The 18630-nt window shown below is 31.6% G+C and overlaps 1 protein-coding gene across 1 annotated transcript; it reads left to right on the plus strand.

Moving 5' to 3' along the window:
* The first annotated feature begins 15610 nt into the window (after nucleotides 1-15610).
* Nucleotides 15611-18134, plus strand: LOC111897438 (uncharacterized). Its single transcript, XM_052769900.1, has 11 exons — nucleotides 15611-15761; nucleotides 15843-15971; nucleotides 16229-16322; nucleotides 16445-16539; nucleotides 16623-16707; nucleotides 16805-16940; nucleotides 17022-17218; nucleotides 17309-17429; nucleotides 17503-17682; nucleotides 17768-17836; nucleotides 17925-18134. Exons 1-11 carry the CDS (start codon nucleotides 15611-15613, stop codon nucleotides 18132-18134), a joined length of 1467 nt encoding a protein of 488 aa, XP_052625860.1.
* The last annotated feature ends 496 nt before the right edge of the window (nucleotides 18135-18630 follow it).

The raw sequence follows: 18630 nt of genomic DNA on the forward strand, positions 1-18630 counted from the left end.
TGCAAGAAGGATGTTTCCAAGGAGCTGATCTCCTTTGGAATACTCTGTAATGGTTGTTGTCAAGTCTTTATGACTTTGTACATAATCATTACAAGAGAATCAATGCATATAAATTTAGAATCTAACAGATTTCAGTAGATGGCATGAATTTGGAATTCTTGCATTTGCAGTAAGGATTTGGGAGTGTGAAAAGAGAATCATTGAAGTTATGTTCAATTGATCTAGTTCACAAAGTAAAGATCATAGACAAACATAGTATGCATACTTGGTGTGTGGCATGACTAGTGTTTAGAAAACATAGTGTACATGCTTGGAAAATGGGACAACTATTGTTTTAAATTCAAGAATAAAGTTGATAGCTGAAACAGTATACAATGAATAATGTGTAATCATATGGTGATAAATAAAAGGTGTTTTATTTATGTTCATAGGTTTTGATACCATATTGGATTCAATTATTATTGTGTTTCAATTTGCATGTTTTGACTTCCCGAATAAACTAGGTTGTTCTTCCGGAATGACTAAGTTATTCAAACCATCCATAGTCGGTCATATGTTGGAAGTAGATATGAATTAAGACTGTCATGGGTTGGCTTGTAGAGGTCTAAGGTGTTGGACAAAGGGCTACAACACTCATGAGTGCTCATAAGTTCTGAGTATTGGATTCAACCCGCGCTCATTGGAATCACTTCATGGATTTTATCACGAGTGATCATGAGACGATAATATCTTATATTCTTCAAACCTAGAGATATGAGTTGTTACTATGAGTTGATAGTACATTGATTGCACGAAAACGCATTTGGTAACTCGGTGCTATAAAACGTGCCTTTGTGTATGATTCAACAAGTAGTAGAACAAGCCATATGAGTCGAAGTTTATCCATTCCTTTTACCTTCGGGATAAAAGCGATATCTGTGGGCCCCTCGATGATTTGATGATGACAAATGGAAGTGCTCGGCCGGGCCAGGACTGATTTGATTTGTTCAATTAGTTAGTCGTCATAAATCGGAAATCGGGAAACAACAAATGGACAGAGAGAATGATTATAATCCATGTCTCAGTCCATATGATATCTAGAATGGAGGAATATATGACCCCTTATCTAATGGACAAGTCATTGACAAAGGTCAGAGTTCATCTACAAGGTCAGAGTTCGACAGAAGCTTTTGAGAGCTACGATTGCCAGTTGGTTCCTGAAGTCATACGCAATAATAGTTTTAGACTTATCCAAGTGGGAGACTGTTGGATTAATGTCTAAGTCCATAACTATAATTGGTAAGACTTGACCCGACCCGGCATGGTCCATTTGGGTTGCATACCATCATGCACTTGGATAGAATATAATGAGAGAAATAAGACACTTATGGTTATTAATATATTATAAGTTCTAGTATATTAATAATAAGAATAATAAGATTATTTAATTAGTATTGATCAAGAATTAATCTAGGATTAATTAAGTGATCAAAAGAGGACTAATTAAATATATGGGTTGATTGTGTAAATCATCCATACTTGTATAGTGGGCTAATGCTCCATGGATAATCAAGTTGGGCTAAAACCCATAGGATGGTCCATGGATGCTCCATGGTGTATTTGTACCCATGGATCATGGAAATGAAAGGCCATGTCAATTAGGGTTTACATGGTGTAACCCTTACTATAAAAGCATCTTATTCTTGACCAAAATCGGCCACTAGGGTGTGAAGTAAAAGGGCTAGCCGATTTCATGAAGTGTAGAATTCTCTCAAGTTATTCTAAGTGTTTTGATGATTGTGATTCCATTTGAGGCTTCCACACTATTGGGGCTAGGCACTCAAGCTTCATGAAGACTTTCTACATCAAAGAGGTATGTATTCTATCTTGTTACACTCATTGTTTTTGTATGCTAGATTAGGATAATACCTTGGAAGTTCTTATTTGCATGTATAATAGAGAAAACATAGATCCAAGGTATTTAGGGTTGCATGTACACTTAGGAGTGTTAGAATGCTCAAAACCCAACAATAAAAGCATTAGAATTCCTAGTTGTGTCACACATAATGGTCCAACTATCTCACACTTGTGTATACGCGGATGATGCCATATTTTCGGGCATTGATCTGGGAAGCATAAAAAATCTCTCAAGGATTCTTAAATGTTTTGAGATATCCTCGGGGCTAAAGGTTAACTTTCACAAATTGCGATTGTTCGGTATTTGTGTCTCCGATTTTGATCTGCAAAGCATGGCATAGGTTCTTGGTTGCCTTAAAAGCTCTTTTCTTTTAATTACCTCGGGTTTACCAGTGGGTGCTAATATGTCGTTGAAAAACAATTGGAAACTGATAAGTAGCAAAATTCAGAGAAAATTATCAAATTAGAAAGCAAGTACTTTATCATTTGGGGGTAAACTGACATTAATCAAGGCAGTGTTGGGAAGCATTCCTACTTACTATCTATCTATATCCAGATCTCCTCAAAGGGTATTGGATGATATGGAAAAGCTCAGAAGAAGTTTCTTATGGGAAAGCACAAATGAAAAAAAGAAATTGCGTTGGGTAGATTGGTCTAAGGTGGTTGCAGATAAAAAAAGATGGTGGATTAGGTGTCGGTACGTTAAAGGCCTAAAATGTTGCTTTACTCACAAAGTGGTGGTGGAGACTCAAAAATGAAACAGGAAGTATTTCGACCAATGTCATAAACAGCATACACAATCTCAACAATAAGCCAGCCTCTTATCTTGTAAAGAAAAATATAACTGGAGTTTGGAGTAATATTGTAAAGGCTATCAGGAGTCTTAAATTACACAACATCGATCCACACGACTTATTTTCCCTTGTACCGGGTGAGAATGTGAAAATTATATTTTGGAAGGACACATGGTGTGGAGATGTACCCTTACAGGAAAAATTCCCATCACTTTATAACCTTGAAATGGTAAAGAGATGCACACTATTGGATATACTCTGCAGCTCAGGTCCTGGAAATGGCACAACTTAAACCAGAACAATGATGCCCTTTCAGAACTTCATGAATTTTATAAGCTTGTAGGCTGTATGAATCTTGGTATTTCCTCTAATGTTGGATTCCGATTTAATCTTAGTACTGATAGAACTTACGTAGTGAGTTCTTTGAGACTGATGACGGATTCAAAATCGAATCAATACTCGGGACCTTTGATTTGTTGGTCAAAAGTTATTCCCTTAAAGGTCAAATGTTTTGTATGGAGGGCGACTTTGGATAGAATACCTGTTACTGAAGCACTGATCCTAAGGGGTATAATTGTCCAAAACATAAATTGTTAGTTATGAGGAGGCACAGAAGTTGAAACTAGGGCTAAACATGGTACGATACCAATTAATTTTTACTCAAACCATGTACCGTACCAACTATAGTTGGTATAAATATTTTGCTACCAGTACCATACCAACTATACTTGGTACCAACTTGTTTGGCTACCAACAAGTTAGGTTGTTACAAATTGGTAATGATATATTACCAACTTTGATCTAATTTTCAATTGTAATACTTAAAGACCAGTCACGATATTGGACACTTTTCTCGTCTAGTAATATAAATTAGTAAATTAACTATTCTAGTTATTAAGAAATTTTTATAAGTAACTTTTTAGTTTTTAATCTAATGTGGTGATAACTATTGACTAAGTCTAATGTCTAATATCATATTTTTAAAATCGTAAACAGTAAACACTTGACATTTAAAAATACGATTTCGATTATACATACATACATACATACATACATACATACATACATACATACATACATACATACATACATACATACATATATATATATATATATATATATATATATATATATATATATATACTAGTTTATAACCCGTGATAACCACGGTTATAGAATTAATTAAACTTTCCTATTAAAAAATCAAAATTATTAATCAATTATTTTAAATAAATTATTACTTAAGAGATATTTTTTTATTTATATAAAATTATAATTGTTGATTTAAATAAATGTGTGGAGTTATATCATTTTATAATTTATATTAATTTTATTTTAATTTTTAATCTAATGTTATTAATTTAATATAACTAAAGGAAGAAATTTTAAAATTTGAAATTTATAATTAAAAATGAATTATTAATTTAATAAAATTAAAGTGAGAAATTTAAAATTTGAAATTTGAAATGAATAATTAATAGGTCGACAAGTGGCATGATAAATAATATATAACATTAATGAGGGGTTCTCATTGCATGACACTTGTCAATATGAGATTAAACCTATTCTTTTATTAGAATAGGAAGATATATATATATATATATATATATATATATATATATATATATATATATATATATATATATATATATATATATGAATTGATTGGTACGGTACTACCAACCAAACATGTTGGATACCAAATATATTGGTAACCAACTTTCTTGGTTCAGTTGGTAACATGTTGGTTGGTTCTCCGTGGTACATATATGACAACCCTAGTTGAAACTACAAATCACTTACTCATTGATTGTGAATTCTCAAAGGTTATGTACTATTGGATATTTCGGTGGTGCGAGATTAAACAACCACAATTTAGGAATGTAAGAGACTTTATAGACTTTGGAGCATCATGTGGAAATTGTCCTAGAAAAGGAAATATATTGACAATGATCCTTTATTCTACCATTTGGAACATCTGGATTACTAGGAATGATAAAGTATTAAAAAAGCTTGGAGTCAATCCAACAAAAACTACAGATTGCATCATATCTCAAGCATTTGAATGGAATAAGTACATGGGCAATGGTCTACAGAGTTGGGCGGACTGGAATGTGTCTCCTCTTTTATAGTTAATCTCTCTTCCTAAAAAAATGATAATCTTGTATTATATTATTTCTTGGATGTTTTTGTATGCTTCCTATTTGTTCTTCACCTTTCATAGCTACTTGCTACTGATTGATTTTTTTTTATCTTTTATATAATTATTCGTTGGTTCCAAAAAAAACATATTTCACCGATGAGTACCACAGTTAAATGAAAGTTTTTTTTGCCACTTGTCACACTCTCATTCAATTTGTCAAATGTCATTTTGTGATTATTTTGAATTAATTTTTTTTTCCACATTTTATTTTAAGAGTTTTTTTTATTTTATTAAATTCTATATAATATTTTAATGATATAATTGCAATAAATATAGTAATAAATGAATATTAATTTCACTAATAAACTTACTTTTTAATTTCAAAATTCCCAAATTTTAGACTCACGAGTTTTTTTCTTTTTTTAAATTATTTGTTTAAATTTAAAAGATAAAAAACATTTTCATTATAATAAATCATTATTTTTCTTATTTTCTTAGAAATTCAAATGTCCCAAATATTTTGACCATTATATTTAATTTTTTTTTTAAATTAACCAATATAATACATGAGTCTCACACCTACTATATATATATATATATATATATATATATATATATATATATATATCATGGTTGTAAAAATCGGCCTAGGCGGCCGATTAAACGGCGCCTAGGCACTAGGCGGCCTCCAAGCGCCTACGAATAAGGGTTAGAGGGTAAAATAATCGGCCTTGGTCAATATTGGTCAAAACCGGTCCAAATCGGACTAAATCAGACCCCAAATCGGATCCAAAATCGGACCTAAATACGGGCTTAAAAGACCCATTGGCTCAAAGGAGACAACTGGCCCAATGCATAGTTGCATCTGGATTTCAATGAAGCCTTCGACCCATTTTATAGAAATGTTTCCCCTTGATAGTTTATCCCACCAACGATTTGGGATGTTCAATTAAAAAAATACACGAACACACAAAGATAAACGCATTCTTCATTCTTCTTCTATTTTCTGTTTCGCATGTTCAGAGGGTGTTTGGGATTCACGGTATACAACTCGATCATGCTTAGTCAATGCTCATTTGATTGTTTCTTTTCTTTAATCCGCTATCAAACACAGGGCTGAAGAACAAGCATCGGAATTCGTTGATTGTTCGGAATTTAGAGCTGCTCGAAATTGACTGTTGGGTCAAAAATATGGTTTATACTTTACTTTTCTAGAAAAATGTATTTTGTGTCTTGGACCGTAAACTGTTGGATGCTTACAGCCGTAAACGTGTTTACGGTTGTGTTTACGGCCGTAAACAGGTTTACGACCATAAACCCATTTACGGCCCATGTTCCCCTTGTATATATATAGGTGTTAGGGTGAGGAGTAGAGATTGATGAACGAGAGAAGAGAGAAACTAAAGAGAATTTTGTGTGTGTGAATCTTTTGTATCTGGAACTTTAATTCTAATCAATTCATACAAAGATTCATATTATTCTTCTTCTCCTTCTCTTCTATTTGATCTGATATCATCCATTTGATTGGGATTCCGCACCATCAAACGGATATGATTGATACACAGACATAATTAGGGACTTACAATTGGTATCAGAGCTTGGTTGTATCAGTCAATTTTGTCAGATTTGGAGCATTATTTGATTTTATTTTCGAAATATTCTTGAGTTTCTGGATAGATCTCTGAAAAATAAGGGGGGTTTGTTCTTCGTGTTTTTCATAAAAAAAGTTTTTGATCGAGTCTTTGAGCTTCAAAGTCGAAAAATCGTTGTTTTTTGTCGTAATCAGCGAGGAGTTTGCGGCCGGCGGCTAGGGTTTTGGAGTTCACGGCCGGAGTTTGCGGCCTCGGCTCGGATCGCGGCTAGGGAAGCCGGCTAAGCAGCAGCTCGCATCAACGCCTTCATAAAAAATCTGAAAGGAATTGAGGTGCCCGGGATCGAACCCAGGACCTCTAGATCATCAACAAGGCGTCTTACCAGTTGAACCAGCTTGCGTCTTGTTCCTTTCCATCAAAATTTAAACTATAACCCGTCTTTTTCGCAGCAAGTTTTCCTATTTTGACACTTTTAACCCAAAATTCAATTCCTTTTTAATTTTAAATTCCTTTTTCATCTTTTAAAAAAAATTAATAATAATAATAATAATAATAATAATATAATAATAAAAAATAATAAAAAAAAATATTTTTGACTTTTATTTTTGATTTTTAATTTGACTTTGACTTCCAAGTTTGACCTTTGACTTTAAACTTTGACTTTTTTGTTTAACTTTTACACTTTCAAATTTAGCTTTTCGGTTTGACTTTTAAGTTTGACTTTTGTGTTTAACTTTTTAAATTTGACTTTTAAGTTTGACTTTTGAGGTTTATAATCAAAGGGTTTGACTTTTAAGTTTGATTTTGGTTTTTAGTTGTGCTTTTTAATTGATTTTAAGGTCTATGAGGGAGTTGAAAACATGAAAGAGAGTCGTCAGGATATGTTAAGACTAAATTTCAACATTTTCGATTATATCCATGGAGAAACCCTCGAAACTCAGTTGCAGCGATTTACTACACTCACTACTGAGATGAATATAGTCGGGATCTTCTTGACTAAGTCCGAGATAAACAAAAAGCTGCTAAATTCACTTCCGAAATCGTGGGATATGAACATGGCTATCATCAAGAAGACAAAAGATCTCAATCATCTTAGTCTTGCTGATGTAATTCAAGAACTTGATGCTTTGAAGTGTAGAAAAACAATGAGTTCTGAAAACATTCCGGTCACTAAAGTTACATGTACTACAACTTGTGAAACTACAATTAAATTTCTTCAGGAACAAATTGATTTATTAAAAAGAGAAGTTGAGGACCTGACATATGAAGGATATCAACTCAGGAATGGACAGAAACCCCTGAAGGCTGAATTAGAAGCAAAAACCAAGAACTTTAGGAAACTTCAGGAAGAGTATAGCAACAAGTGTGAAAATTATGACTATATTAAGAGACAACTTGTTGCCGTAACTAAAGAACTTGACTCTTCGAAAATTAAGTGTGGAAAAACAGACGTTAGTTTCAGAAATTATACTGCGTCAAGTCAGACAGTCAAGTCATTATTTGAAACTCAATTAAAATTCAAAGACAATCAAAACAAGGGTCTAGGGTATGATAGTGTTCCTCCACCTTTCAATCATAACTACACATCCATCCCTATGACTCAGGAAGAAATTGACAGGGAGGCACATCTTCGATATGGCAAACTAGTTGGGTTCGTGTCAGGAGGTATTCAGGTAGAAAATACTAATGTTTCTACGTCATGTGCAGGTAAAGTAGTAGAAGATGAGAACAAGGAGAGCACTACTGAACAAACCAATGACTCCTTGAACTCTGAATCTGTTGCTTCGAACTCAACTGCTTCTGATCAACTTGTCGTTGAGAAATACAGGCCACCAATTCCAACGCAATAGAGTTCTTGTTGCAAGTGTGCATGTGGGAACAACAAGAGACAAGGCAAAGATACGCCACCAGGGGCAAGAAGAAACAACTTCATAGCGAAGAAAAAGACATGTTTTCACTGTGGAACACCTGGACACATTGCTCGAAAATATCCAAATCGCGCATACGTTCCCTACTCCGCACAAGGATGGCAAAACGTGCCAAGTGGGAGATACTTCAAAAGAAATTCTTCCAGTTCACGTTCAGATAATGGTGACTGGAACACGCAAAAGGCCAAGAATCAAACCCACAAGGCAAAGAATCTGAATCCCAATGGCAAGAAGGAAATGCCTGCCAAGAAGCCCAATCCAAGAGATGCTCCAGTGAAGCCAAGATTGGTTAGGTCAAAGTCATCTCGGTAGTTGGCTTCAAGTTCCAAAGCAAGTGTCGAGGCACCCATCGGATCGAACAAGAAATGGGTTAAACCCGAATATAGATGGGTACCAAAGGTGAAAACTCCCAAATCTTCTATTGACTCTAATATTTCATCGTCTTCTGTTTGTGATAAACAGGATATGTCATAGGAGAGAGTACCCTGCAAGGATGGAAAAGGTCGACCCAGTTTCAAAATGGACTGGGTTCCAAAGACCAATTAATCCCGCTCTGTGTCGGAGCAGCTATGGAGGCATATCATCAGACTGCGGTTTGTTGGTAGTGGCTGTTCCAGGCACATGATAGGAGACATCTCTCAACTGTACAGCACTCAGAACATTATTTGAGAGTATGTATCCTTTGCGGGAAAGTAAGAAAGGAAGAGATCACAAATGGGGTTAGTGCTTAATGATATGAAGAATTTTTGGATCTGTTCTGAGATTATGCTTGCTGTTCTCAGACCTTCTGAATGCAGATTCAATCGGTGAATTACGGTTTGCATTTTCTTCTCTATACTCCTGAGTTTGTCTTAAGTTGATTCGCTTTAAAGACTAATTTTTGTTTTAGGATAGTTTAAATTTGCGCATTTACTTTCATTTCTCTCCTATGCACAAATTTAGGGGGAGAAATAAAAACAAAACAAAAATTAAAAAAATTTAATTTAAAAAAATCCAAAACCATTACAAATAAGAAAATAAAAAATATGGTGCTAATGGAATGTGCTTGCAGGAGATGTTTTGGGAAATGAAATTAGCAAGTGATAACGGGAAATCTGAATCGGTGTAACGTACCTAAGTTGAATCGTCTATGCTCTGTGTTCGATGCGATGGTAGGCACGAAAGGTTTTAAATGGACTTGACTAGGGAGAGTTGAACCTAATGAATTTAAGGACTTGACAAACTTTGACCTAGTTAGATCCGTTTAACCTGATTTCACGACGCTCGGATAGGTTGAGCATGGAGATATACATGAGAATCTACCGGTCACATTAAATAACCCGTATCTAGAAATGTGGATTCACTTTTGTCCTTAATTCCGGTTGGATGGGGCGACTGGTAAATTCCGATAAATTAGGTCTGTAGAATATCATTTTCTTTCTTTCTCTCTGTTAGTCATATGTTGTCTCCTTTGCGTGATTTCCAATCCGACCTGGTACACAACATATGCAACTCTATTTCTCTGCATGTTATATATATGAAATTCCTCTTATCTGTTAGCAATATGTTGTCTACTTTGCGTGACTTCTAATCCGACCTGGTACACAACATATGCAACCTTCTACTTCTCAATCCCTCTAAAACGTTAAGTAATAGCAATCTGAATCTGTCCTCTCTCTGAATGATTGTCTGCTCACCCGATGTAAGGAGTACTCTGGAAGTTCTTGATGGCAGGGGCATATCAAGAAGCGGGAAACACGTTCTAGTACACTTAAAATTGAACACATACAGATTGTCTGTAGATCTTGCTGCTCGATTTAGGTGAGCAACAGTTGTAGTCAGTTAAATGGTCATAAGAAAATTTTATTTAAGAATTAGGGTCAATCATGATAGTAATGTTACAATTAGATATATGCATGTATCATGTCATTGGTAAAATGTCCAAAACTGTCACAATTTTTTTTCGTGTTTAAGTGGACCACAATACTGGTGATCGATCAGACGAAGATGTGAAGATAAGGGTACCGACAAGTGGAATAAGGTTGTCCAACAACTTTTATCCCAAATAACTCTTAAAGTTAGATATCATTTTATTTTTGTTAAGTTTGTTCATAGTGTTCTTCTAATTTAAATATTATGGGAGAATTAAAAATTTTAAAAACCAAACAAAAATCAGAAAATTAAAAATAAAATTTATTTCTTGTTCAGAAAAATAAAAAAAAATCCAAAAATATTTTTGTTTCTGTTTTAATTTGTTCTAAGTTTTCGTTTAGTTTTGTTGTGTCTTGAAAAGTGATTTAAGGTGAAGATGAAATTCATGGAGTTTGTGTCGAAGATTTCTGAGCCAAAGGCTTCGTCCGTGAGCATCGAAGAATTCTCATTCGAAGGAGTAAGAAATGAAGATTATTCTTTCAACATTTAATCCTTCAACCCCAGAAGCAAGGTGAAGCAGAAATTGAAGATTATGTGACGGATTGCATTGAAGCCTCCTCAATCAGTTTGCCGCTATCGTTGTACCTGCTAAAGTGATCCAGAAGATTTGTTATCTCTGATGTTCTCTCTGAAGAGTCTCAAGCTGAAAGCGTTATTTTTCAAGAATCAGTACGTCAAGCCTCCTCACCCAACGTGCGTTTAATGTCAAATTCTGAAGAAATTCCCAACTGCTCAAGATGAAGTCATTTATTGAAGATTCATCAAGTTCATCTTGAAGCCGTGAAGTCATCAAAGATTAAAGTTGAAGCCAAAGCTCCCATTGAAGTTTAACAAAAAAAGCCAGCTACTTTTTAGGGGGGGGGGACTTGTTGGGTCAATTAAGAAAAGAAAGTTATAAATCAAGGGGAAGATTGTTGGGTCAAAAATATGGTTTATACTTTACTTTTTTAGAAAAATGTATTTTTGTGTCTTGGACCGTAAACTGCTGGATGTTTACGGCCATAAACGTGTTTACGGCTGTCTTTACGGCCGTAAACAATTTTACGGCCGTAAACCCTTTTACGACCCATGTTCTCCGGCCCATGTTCCCCTTGTATATATATAGGTGTTAGGGTGAGGAGTAGAGATTGATGAACGAGAGAAGAGAGAAACTAGAGAGCATTTTGTGTGTGTGAATCTTTTGTATCTGGAACTTTAATTCTAATCAATTCATACAAAGATTCATATTATTCTTCTTCTCCTTCTCTTCTATTTGATCTGATATCATCCGTTTGATTGGGATTTCGCACCATCAAACAGATCTGATTGATACACAGGCATAATTAGGGACTTACATTGATGGAGCCTCACCCATCACCTGCTCGACTCTTTCTCCCTCTCATTAGTGATTGAAATCAACAGCAGTTACAATTTTGGTTGTTCTCGCTTCTCAATCATCGTGAGGAGCAATCAATTGCCATCGTGAGCTATCTCGTTCTCACAGTTTCGGCAAAGATGTTTGGTGATGTCACAGAGTTACAGCTCGGCGTCAAGGTAAAATTACGGTAGTATGTGAGTTAACAATTGTGCGCAATCAACTGCCATCATCACTTGTAATCCCTTGATCTGGCTTAATGTATGTGACTTAACAATTGTGCATTATTTAATTGATCAAGTGTTATGATCAACTTCTGTTTCCCGATCGTTGCGAAATCAGTTGACAAACAATTGTGTATGAATCCATATGCCCACTAATAGACAAATAGATAATGTGAATTGATTGGTGAAATCATGCCTTACATGAATCGATTGGATTACTTATGAACTCGGAATGAAAGTGTTAATGCTCATAAGGTGGAAAAACCTGTTGATAAGTTGAAATCATGCCTCCCAAGAATGGATTACTCCTATTTTTATTTGTTAGCTTGATATATTTTCATGAGTAGACTATGGAAGAGCTCAAAGCAGAATTTTTGTAAGATGTGTATCGGATAATTTGTTGTTAGAATTGATGTTATAATGTTATATTTATAAATTTTTTTAATATTTTTTTAATTGATATGATTTTATATTTATTAATATTATATCTAATGTTATATTCTTAGGATTAATGTTATATTTATTACCTTTTTAATAATCAATGGTCCCCGATTAATCCCCGTCCAGCCGATTAATCCCTAGACCCCAGTCTGCCGCTTAGCTAACGTCTAGCGTTTTCAGCAACCTTGATATATATATATATATATATATATATATATATATATATATATATATATATATATATATATATATATATATATATATATATATATATATTCTATTTTTACGAACAATAAAATATTTCACTAATAAAATTTGGTCTCACGGTTTCACAAAAGTAGAGATCGTGAGATTTAACTTCACCCACATATTTCTCCACTGCCACTCTAGCGGTCCAGTATACCGCTGCGGTGGGAATGTTATATTCATAAATGATTATGCAGTGTTGCCCATTTCTCTTTTCCCCACCACAATAATCGTCATTGCCACAACCTCCGTCACCAACTGACACCACCACTACCACTACCACCTCTACCTCCACCGCCTATGCCAGCACCACCAACCACCATAATCATATATGAAATATAATTAATCATTTTGTGAACAAAAATATATCATATATGTATAAATATGTATAATCGTTTATGACCTCTCTGTCATATTATCATTTATGATTAGACATATTTCGTCACGTTGTACGTTGTATCGTTAAAATGACAAATGAGAAATATGTGTTTGAGGTTAAAAATCTCTATTTTTTTCAAAATTTCAATGAAACCATCCTCTCTTTCTCTCCATATATATATATATATATATATATATATATATATATATATATATATATATATATATATATATATATATATATATATATATATATATATATATACACCTAACAACCTTATATAAGCTTAGCTACCTAACCTCATCAAACTATGTTATTTTGCATTAAATTTTCATTTCTTAAACTTCATACCTAAACTTGATTTACTTCAAAAAAAAATTGGAAATTCATCATTATATTTCTCCTACATCCTTTCATTTGTAGCGGTAGGATATGAAGCCCATCATGTGGTATTCGATAGAAAGACGTGATGTAAAAGAAAGATATTGGTGAAAGTCCAATGATTTTAGAAGTACTCAAGTTATGGGGTTGAAGTTTAAGAACCTTAGGCAATTACAATGTATGTGAGACCGTGAGACGCATTTTTTTATTTTATTTTATTTTTTATTTTTTTTAGTTAATTCAAGTTCCGAAAATAATATTTAAAAAAGAATTTTTGGATTTTTTTCATTTATTTTGCATTTTAAAATTATTTTTTAGAATATGTACAGTGTAATATTCTATTAGAATATTTCACGTATTTTTCAAAAAAAAAATGGAATTTATTTTAATTTTTAAATTTTTTAGTTAATTCAAGTTCCGAAAATAATATTTAAAAAAAGAATTTTTAGATTTTTCAATTTATTCTGCATTTTAAAATTATTTTTTAGAATATGTCAGTGTAATATTCTATTAGAATATTTCACGTATTTTTCAAAAAAAAAAACGGATTTTTTTTTATTTTTCTAGTTAATTCAAATTCCGAAAATAATATTTAAAAAAAGAATTTTTGGATTTTTCCATTTATTTTGCATTTTAAAATTATTTTTAGATTTGGTCTCACGGTCTCACATAATTAGAATGGTCTCAAACGAAACTGAACCTATATATATATATATATATATATATATATATATATATATATATATATATATATATATATATATATATATATATATATATATATATATCCTAATTCTAATAAATAAGTAGAACTCTGCCACGTGTCACTCTCTAAGGACCCCCAAAATCGAGTTTTCCCGTTCATTTATTCATCTATATTTACGTAAATGCCATTGAATCCAAATTGAATCAAAGTTCAAACTGATGCAATAAATCCGGAAATTTTAGCTGTCAACTGCATTCAAAATATTCAAGCATTAATTTTAAATGAATAAAGATTATGGAAATAATTTGAAAAAATATGTTAATCAATAATCAAATTCAAAATTCACGATTAAATTTGAAAGTTTGTTTATTTTGATTGCAAATTAAATATATTGCAATCATTAAATCCCTAAAAATCTGCAGTATTTTTTCAGCAAACGTAAATATCATTTATACGGTTATTTTGTTTTTACCATTCTGCTCCATAACAATTCTGCTCCATAGAAACCACAGCAAATGTATTCTTCTTCATTCTTTGTGATTCTGCAACGCTTCAAGAATTAAATATCAGGTTAGTGTATTCAAAAATCAGAATTACAAATATTTCTATTCCCTTCATGTTCTTATTTATCGGTATCTATCACGTTCTCATTGTATGATTTCTATTCTTCTTCTTCTTTTTTGTAATTCTTCTTAATCGTCTACTTCTTCTACCTTTTCAGTTTAAAAGACGAAAAACTAATGAACATTACAAGTTCATTTTCTTTAAAAAAAATTAAAAATAGTCTTTTTCAGATGTGCACAGTAACTTTTGTTTTGATGGTATGAAATTTTAAAATCTATTTGTATTTATCTAAATACAATCTCAAAAAGATATTGAATTTAAAAATTTATGAGTATATTAAGTCAGTTGTTATTGTCATATGTTGATTTTTAATTTTTCTGTTTTACTCATTGTTATGTTATCTCTTAGTGTTAGTATGTTGCAAGCGTATTTTCGGTATAATTTTTCGTTTTCATGTTTATTTTATATTTGTGTTCCATCTTATTATATAAACTTTTATTCAATCTAAAACATTATTTCATATGAATTATTTGTTTTTGTTTTTATTCCATTTTATTATAAAATGAATTATTGAATCTAAAAATTTATGAGTATATTAAGTCAGTTGTTATTGTCATGTGTTGATTTTTAATTTTTCTGTTTTACTCATTGTTATTTTATCTGTTAGTGTTAGTATGTTGCAGGGGCATTGTCGGTATAGTTGTCGTTTTCATGTTAATTTTATCTGTTAGTGTTAGTATGTTGCAGGGGCATTTTTCGGTATAATTGTCGTTTTCATGTTAATTTTATATTGGTGTTCCATCTTATTATATAAACTTTTATTCAATATAAAACATTATTTCATATGAATTTTTTTTTTTTTGTTTTTATTCCATTTTATTATAAAATGAATTATTGAATTTAAAAATTTATGAGTACATTAAGTCAGTTGTTATTGTCATGTGTTGATTTTTAATTTTTATGTTTTACTTATTGGTTAGGATGTTCTGTACATTCTAAAAGGTTGCTAATTTTCCTTACAATTCTATAATGATTAAATTTCTTGCAGAAAATGGAAATAGGAAATAAGGTTTACCTAAATAACATTGACCAGATAGATGAAAAATCGCATATCAAGGTTCGGGTGCTTAAAATTTGGAACTTTGTCAGAAATAATAAAGTTTGTTCGATTGAAATGATCATCATGGACGAGGAGGTTTGTTGTATTTGATATATTTTTTATTCATCATTCAATATTAGACATGTTTCATGAACATAATAATTTTTAATTTTTTTTAAACAAGGTGCACAATACCAAGCTCGTGTCTTCAATCAGAATTTCTCCAGATTTCGTCATCTTTTAAAGGAAGATGAAAGTTATATAGTTATAAAACCCAATATGGCTGCTGTTACTAATGGTTTTAGTTATACAGGTCATTAACAGACCTTAACTTTGGATTGGAAAAGCATCCTAAAAAAATGTGATGATTTCTCGGGTCCGGTCAATGGATTTATGTTTGTTGACTTTAATTCTATCATAGAACAAACATGCCCAAGAGACACATTCTTTGGTTAGTCATAAAATATTAATAAAATCATTTTTTATCATTTGTTTTTTTGGTTATACATTTTATTATTTAAATATTACGATTTTAATTCAATAGTTTATGTTGTGTTATCTGTTGTGTAGATGTTATTGGACATATCGTGTCATTTAGGCCTCTTGAAACTTCAAATCCAGTACCATCCAAGCATTATATAAAACTCACTCTTAGCAACCTAGAGTGAGATTATATTTTATTATTTATTTATTATTTATTATCTTTAATTAATCACAAATTAATATTAATATACTATTTTATGGTTTATTTAATTCTGTACATCTGAATGTTACTATTTTTGGAAGTCAAGCATATCAAATTTCAGAATACCTAAAAAATAACCCGACGGTTAATTTTGTTGTTATCGTGATGCAGTTTTTGAAGCTAAACATTTGGAATGGTTTGTATTCAGTCTTTGTATATAGATGTTTATAATTACTGTTTTTATATAATTTTTATTAATTGGATATACATTTTTTACAGGTCTTGGTGAAGCTAAAAGTCATTTTGAAGTAACGAAATTGTTCATAAATTCTGACATTTATGAAATAAATGAGTTTAAAAATAAGTTAGTTTCCAATTGTTTTTTATTTTTTTATAATGTATTTTAACTTAAAAAAAAAACACAAAACCTAATATTCATGAATCTAAATTAAACATCACAGGTTGAAATGTCATGACAATTTCGGTATAACTGAAAAAAGCATAACTACACTTCAAAGCTACTCTTCTTCATATACAGATGACTTTAAGGGCAATTTTCAATTAAAAACAGTCTGTGAGATCACCGAACCAATTAAGGTATATTGCATTATTTGATATGTTTTACATTTTATTTTTGCATAATTTATTTTAATAAGTTTCACATTTGATATGATACAGGAAATGAAGTTTTTATTAGTTGCTTCCATTGTTAATATAAGGCAGAATCTACCATGGTATTATGAAGCATGCAAAAAATGTGGAAAAAAAATAATCCCTGTTCCCAAAGCCAATCATTCGTATACCAACCCTGAGGGAATTTCAAAAACTATGGTTGTCGAGTGTACAAATGCACAATGCAAAAAATCTGAATTTCAGTCAGTTATAAAGTATACACATATTTATTTCTATTAATTTTGTCAATCTTAAAACAACACTAACAATGACATAATTTTTTTTTGTTTTAGGTATATAATTCCAATCAACGTACAAGATTGTACTGGAACCATTGGATTGACTCTTTTTGATAGGGAAGCAAGGAGGTTGTTAAATATAAGTGCCTACGAGTTGAAAAAGATACATGATGCGGTATATTATTCATACCTTTAAAATCAGAAAACATTTACTTTATTTTTTTAATTTATTAAAATATATCTTACAGGCCAGAGACAGTGATGCCCTATTTCCAATGCAACTTAACGTGTTGAAAAACCGCAAATTTGGTTTTGTTGTAGATATTACAGAATACAATGTCAACAACTATAATAACATCTACACAGTTCTCAGAGTTACAGAAGATATGTCCATTGTTTTTGAATTGGAAAGTAAAATAGAACTTATGGTATGTAATCTTTTATTGTTGAAAATTTACAATTCTTTATTGTTAAAGTACATAACGATTAACATATTTCCATTTTATTTTTTAGAGTATTCAATCTGTCTCCTTAAATCAAGTTGCTTTGGAATCCGATGATGTTGTACAGCCTATTCAAAAGGTTTTTCATTTTATTTTATAAACTTTTAATTATATTAGTTATTTTTTTTAGGAATTAAACAGTTATTATTATTATTTTTTTAAATTAGGATGTGATCTCACAAACAGACGAAAGTTTTACACCCTCAACAGTTGATAAGTCAACCGCAACAAGTCCAAGCAAAATATCAGGTGATTTGAAGCACAACCTCCAAGAAATTTATGATGTTGATTTTGGAGATGATTTAAGTTCAACTAAGGCTAAAAGAAAGTCAACCGCAGAGGAAACTCCACTCTTGATTCCAAAAATGGAAAAGTGAGTTGCTATCGGTTATAAGACACATTTAATATATTTTGATCATTTGTTTTGGTTATAAAGATATTTTGATTGCTTGGTATGATTTTTATTTTGGGGTATTTAGGATGTGAAATATTATTTGTTTTGAATATTTTTGGATACTTTTATTGTTTTAAAGTGGACAAGTTAGTTGATTTTGGTTTTAACTCAAATAAAATATATTTTGAAGTTTATTTGCTTGTAAATATTTTTTGAATTTTTTCTTAATATTTTAAATTTTTGGCCAATATTGCCTATGGGGTTATTATTGTTCAAATGTTACAGCTCATTCAGGTTGTTAATTAGTATAAGGTTTTTATGATTTTTTGGCTACCCCTTTTAGTTAAAAACTATAATGTCTTTGTTGTCTCTTCCTTTAAGCATAATGCTATTGTTTATTTTCCCCTTTGAAGTGTATTGCTATTCGTATCTACTGGTGTAGTAGTATGTTTTATTTTAATATTCAATTTTTGTTTTGT

This window comes from Lactuca sativa, chromosome 3, assembly GCF_002870075.4.
Source record: "Lactuca sativa cultivar Salinas chromosome 3, Lsat_Salinas_v11, whole genome shotgun sequence".
Classification (NCBI taxonomy): Eukaryota; Viridiplantae; Streptophyta; class Magnoliopsida; order Asterales; family Asteraceae; genus Lactuca; species Lactuca sativa.

Coding starts and splice junctions, on each gene's coding strand:
- LOC111897438 (XM_052769900.1), top strand. CDS start 15,611: ATGGAAATAGGAAATAAGGTTTACCTAAATAACATTGACCAGATAGAT. Junction 16,540..16,622: donor GAAGCTAAACATTTGGAATG/GTTTGTATTCAG, acceptor CATTTTTTACAG/GTCTTGGTGAAGCTAAAAGT. Junction 17,837..17,924: donor TTGTACAGCCTATTCAAAAG/GTTTTTCATTTT, acceptor TTTTTAAATTAG/GATGTGATCTCACAAACAGA.